The 4,535-nt window shown below is 43.6% G+C and overlaps 1 protein-coding gene across 1 annotated transcript in view; it reads left to right on the top strand.

Moving 5' to 3' along the window:
* Positions 1-3,134: 3,134 nt before the first annotated feature.
* The window catches only part of TMED8 (transmembrane emp24 protein transport domain containing 8), a gene marked incomplete at its 5' end in the record, with an annotated part of 3,164 nt that continues 1,763 nt past the window's right edge, over positions 3,135-4,535 (top strand). Inside the window, 2 exons of the mRNA XM_009080887.1 lie at positions 3,135-3,264; positions 4,170-4,311. Coding sequence (XP_009079135.1) covers positions 3,135-3,264; positions 4,170-4,311 — 272 coding nt within the window. The remainder of the gene's footprint in view (positions 3,265-4,169; positions 4,312-4,535) is intronic.

The following is a 4,535-nucleotide window of genomic DNA, read 5'->3' as shown; positions in this document are numbered from 1 at the left end:
GGGACAGAGCTTTCCCGGAGTTCAGGAGACTCGGGGGAGACCAGAACTCATCTCTACAGACGGTCCTCTTAGCAGTGACCTGGGAATTTCCATCTCTCAGTGCCCTGTGGGAACGGCTGCGTGATTGCTTTTTTTCAGGGCTTTGTCAGCTTAGTTTGACATGATGAAATTTGGCCTTGTTATGTCCTTCTAAAGCTAGGATTAGTGGTTCCTGAATGAACTCTGCTTCTGGGAATGGTTCTGCACCAAAACCAGGCATAGGTTTTTGTTCTCCCTTTCCTAGGGTCGAGACAAGTGGAAATCTTTGTTGTGCTAGGTACAGCTCATAACATGAAAAACTGGTTGGCACAGGTCTTTGTTCCACAGCTGTGTGACCTTATCAATGTTTGTGTGCTGGCTGTTGTTTTTTCTTCTGTCAGTGTACTATAAACACCATTTATTTCACCTTCTCTTCACATATTCTGTTTGTTATTAGAAAATGAAGACTCAGCCCAAAAGACAGAACCTGCAGATCAGCTAGTTGATTCTTTGGAGTCCAGTACTTCGCAGAGCGGGTAGGAAAATCTTTCTGTGTCTTGTGGCCCATATGCATGTCAGTCTGTTCCCCTCTGTGACTTCTTCCGTGTGCCAGTTCGTTCTGTGCAGGTAAAGATTGTCTGCTCTGGACAGGATGTACCAGAATCAGTGTGGGAGGGCCTGTTCTGACAGGTTTTAAGGTTGTTTGAAAGCTTATAAAGTACAGTTCATGGCTGAGCTATTCGAATCAAGAGTCATGCAGCTCGACAGGAACCTTTGTAGTCCATTGTAAGAGCAAATAAACTTTCAGCGGGAACTTTTCTGTATACTGTAAAATATCCTGATACTATAAGCATTCCCACCGTCTATAGTTCTGGTGGAAGATGTGCAACGCAACACCTTATGCTGTTTTCTGTACAATATTTTGGCTTTTTTTCTTCATCCTTTGTTTTCTGTGTCACTTCATTAATGCTGCTGATCATCCCATGCTGATCAACCCTGTTATTAGATGTTTGGCTTGTTGGTGTCTGTTGGATATGTGGTGTTCGTGGCCAAGTAATTTCATTGGTTACACACACTAGTACCATGCAGTGGAGTTTCATGTGCCATTATACATGTTGCACAGTACACAATTTCAGAAATGTGTGAGTTAATTACAGTAGGTAAGCTACAACTTCATTGAAAACAAGGGGGAAAAAATTCCAGGAAAAAACCTGCAACAAACTACACTGCTTACTCAAACAGTAGTTTGATGCCATCTTGACTTGATGCTGATGACATCTGTATCAGCCTTCTTGACTCTAAATGAGTTCTTCCATCTCTTTATGACATCCTCTGATTTTCTCTGAAGAGATTAATACAGACTGTGAGCAAAATGGCCAAAGCAGATGATGGATACTTGTGGATGTTACCTAATAAATTTGTCGTAAGTTAGATCTCCTGTGAAAGGGATGGAGATGGTCCTGAAAGGTTGTGTGAGGAGGAATCAGCTGAACACTGTCTTTGTAAGTCTGCTTGTAAAGCTTGTGTAGCTCTTCCTAATCATTCAGTGAAACTCTTGGGCATCAGTGGTGTCTGGAAGAAAAAATTCCCAAGCTGTTATCTCCTATGTTGATGGAAAGCTTTTTGAGCAGATGTGTGCACCTATGGTAGCAAGTGACCAAATAGCCCTTCTAGGTGTGTTTGTGCAACTGCTAAATTAAAAAGCAAATGGACTGGAGAACAATGGCATAGAAGTCCAAGAATTCTTACTTTAAAAAATTGTTCCCTCCAAGTGTCCCTGCTTTTTTACTCTTGTCCATCTGCTGCCATTTTGTGATCCTGCTATTCAGCTCATTTGAGTCGTTCTCACAGACTTTCTGGTCTATCATGCTGCTACTAGGAAAGGAAATCACACTGTTGAGAGAATTTGAGTAAGAAATGGCTTTATTTCTGGATAAAATCTGTACTGCCAGAGGCGTAAAGATTTGGAAACAAAAGCCACATTTGCCCTGTTCAAGTCTTCTCTGTGGTTGCAGCAAAGAGTGTGTCTGAATTGAGCCATGTATATTTTTACAAACTTTTTTTAACCATTTCAAACTACACTGTTAGGCTGCTTCCTCCTTAATGAGAATATATCTCTCTTCTGAAAGGAAACATTTGAGGAAATGAATATCCATGTTCTCTTGTTTCTGATCCTTTAGACCAAAGCAGTTGACATTGGTTTTGTAGTGCTGTGAGAACGCTTTGGTTTTCAAAAGGACAACTCTTTCTAGTCTTATTTAACACAAAGGTTGGTTCTCGTGGAATTTGCACGTAGTATCTGTGAGTATGACAGAGGACACACTTCTGGCATCCGTCTGAGTTCATTTGGGATGAAAAGTCTTTGCAGCCATAGACAAGATGCGGCATTTTTTCACTATAATTGAGAAGAAAACCCTCAGTGGACAATGAGTGTCAAAGATGTTTCCTTTCCTGCCCATTCTTTCTCTGCTACGTACCTTTTTGTTCTAACATGTCCATTTTTGTTGTTAAGTGCAGTGCTTGGACCTCTTTGCTAATATTGTGCTGCCCTTGTATGTCTTATGGCTTGCTTATCTGTGGAGTGTGTTTGAATACAGCAGAGAGACACCTGGGTTCTCCTTGTATCTGTTGGGATTGCTCATAGGAAAGGCATTATGAGCCACTGAAGCAGATTACATTCTCAGGATGGTTGTCAAAACTGCTTTGAAGTCTTTCACGGATCCAGCTGACCTCTGATGGAGTATGGAGATGCCATGCAGTAGCTGACATAAAAGAAGCTGTCTTTTCTTGGGCAGAAAAGTTGCTGCTGATGTCTGCCCTTAGTACAGTGTTGGTGATGGCATGCTGTGGGGCCAGTGCAGTGAATTACTGCTGTCTGAAGGGCTGTAGATACAGAGCATCCCACTGAGGTTGCTCCCTCTAGCTCACAGGGAGCACTGCCACGCAGGGATGGCAGGACTGGGGTGGCAGGGGTGCTTTGTGCAGCTGGCAGGTGCTGGCCACAGAAGCTTGTTCCCTTCAGTTCATTTGAGTTCGAGTTCCAGAGCAGAGTGATTCCTCTGCTGGCTGTGTCCTGGCTGCAAGGGCTGAATTGCAGTGCTCTCTTCTTCCGAAAGGTCGCGGGTTGGGCCGCACTGGAGTGCGGGCACAACAGAGGATTTGAAGGAAGAAGTTGGCACTTTGGAGGACCAGAAAGTGACTAAACTAGAAGAGAAGCTGCCTGACCAAATCCAGTCCCTCAAAGAGGTAGGTGGATGTTTCTTGTGTCTGAAAACAAGGACAGAGGTGCAGCAACAATTCTCCTGTGCTTATGGCTGTGGGACTGAGGCTCTAAGGGTTCTGCTAAGATAAAAGTAGTATTAACATAGATTGTTAACTTTTTTAATATGTTAATGGAAGGTAAAAGTCTCATTTGCAAAATCCCTCTTGTGTCTTCAGCTAATCCTCACTTCCTTGCAACTTTTTGCTCACTAAGGCTTCCAGGTAGTTCTCACCTTCTCAGTCTTACCTGGTGCTTCTGGGAATTCCTTTCTCGGAGATTTGTGGAAGAGGGAACTGAAAGTCTTTTGTTTCTTCTTGTGAGCAGCCTGTTTGCTTGCATTACGGATAGAGTTGGGAAGACCTGTTGTGTGACACCCAGCTCAGGACCTGTGAATTTGCATATATGAGGAGAGATGCCCTAGTGATCCAGATGGACTTTTACCTAGGGTAAAATGACAGTTTGATTGTGGCTCTGGTCTAGATGTGCACAGAGCTGAAAGGCTCTCCCTAGAGAGATTGTGTCTTGGGAATTCTTTCCAAGAATAGTCACCTAAATCTATAAGGCTGTTGCTTTGTTGAGAGCACACAATTAGGTCTAAGGCAAATGCAAAGATGTGCCTGCCCAGGGACTCCTGGGGAGGCCAAGAGGTGTGTAATTCGTGAGACTAATGCAGCATTTGACTTCAAAGTTCATGATTTTGGTGCTGGGGGGAAATAATGCCAAGAGGTGTCTCAGAGTTGGCCATTTCTTTTACGGTAATAGAAGCTTCTGCAGACCTGACTTGGTTTCATAAAGGTGCCTGAATTACTAATGAGTTGTTTTAAATCCAGCTAGAGACTCTTTAACCAGGATGGTCTACGTGACAATGTTTCTTGTGTGCTTTGTGCAGGAAGCTATTGTTCGGGTAACCAAATACCATGTACCTCAGGGAGTAGGGGATATAGTCATGATTCAGTCAGATCACACTGGTGCTGTGGATATCCTTTCAGCTGAGCTGGAGACTGCAGACCTCCTTGGGGAGCAGAGGAAAGGTGAGTCCTGAAGGCAAAACACTTGTTGGGGTCCCTTTGCAAGTTCTCTCTGGCTAGAGAAAAGCAGAGGCTGTCCTGGAGACATTTCTAATTCCTGATGTAAATTTGGGCTCCTGGCTAGCAAGTGCAAAAGCTTCACATCCAGGGCTTCTGGAAGCAGGCTCCAAAATGCAAAAGCCTTATCAGGAATAGCTTCACTGTTTTCAGATAACAGTTTGTCAGTA

The sequence above is a fragment of the Acanthisitta chloris genome, unplaced genomic scaffold (assembly GCF_000695815.1).
Source record: "Acanthisitta chloris isolate BGI_N310 unplaced genomic scaffold, ASM69581v1 scaffold31838, whole genome shotgun sequence".
NCBI classification, from domain to species: Eukaryota; Metazoa; Chordata; class Aves; order Passeriformes; family Acanthisittidae; genus Acanthisitta; species Acanthisitta chloris.
Note: the sequence above shows the minus strand (reverse complement) of the source record. Positions and strands in the feature narration are given on the sequence as shown.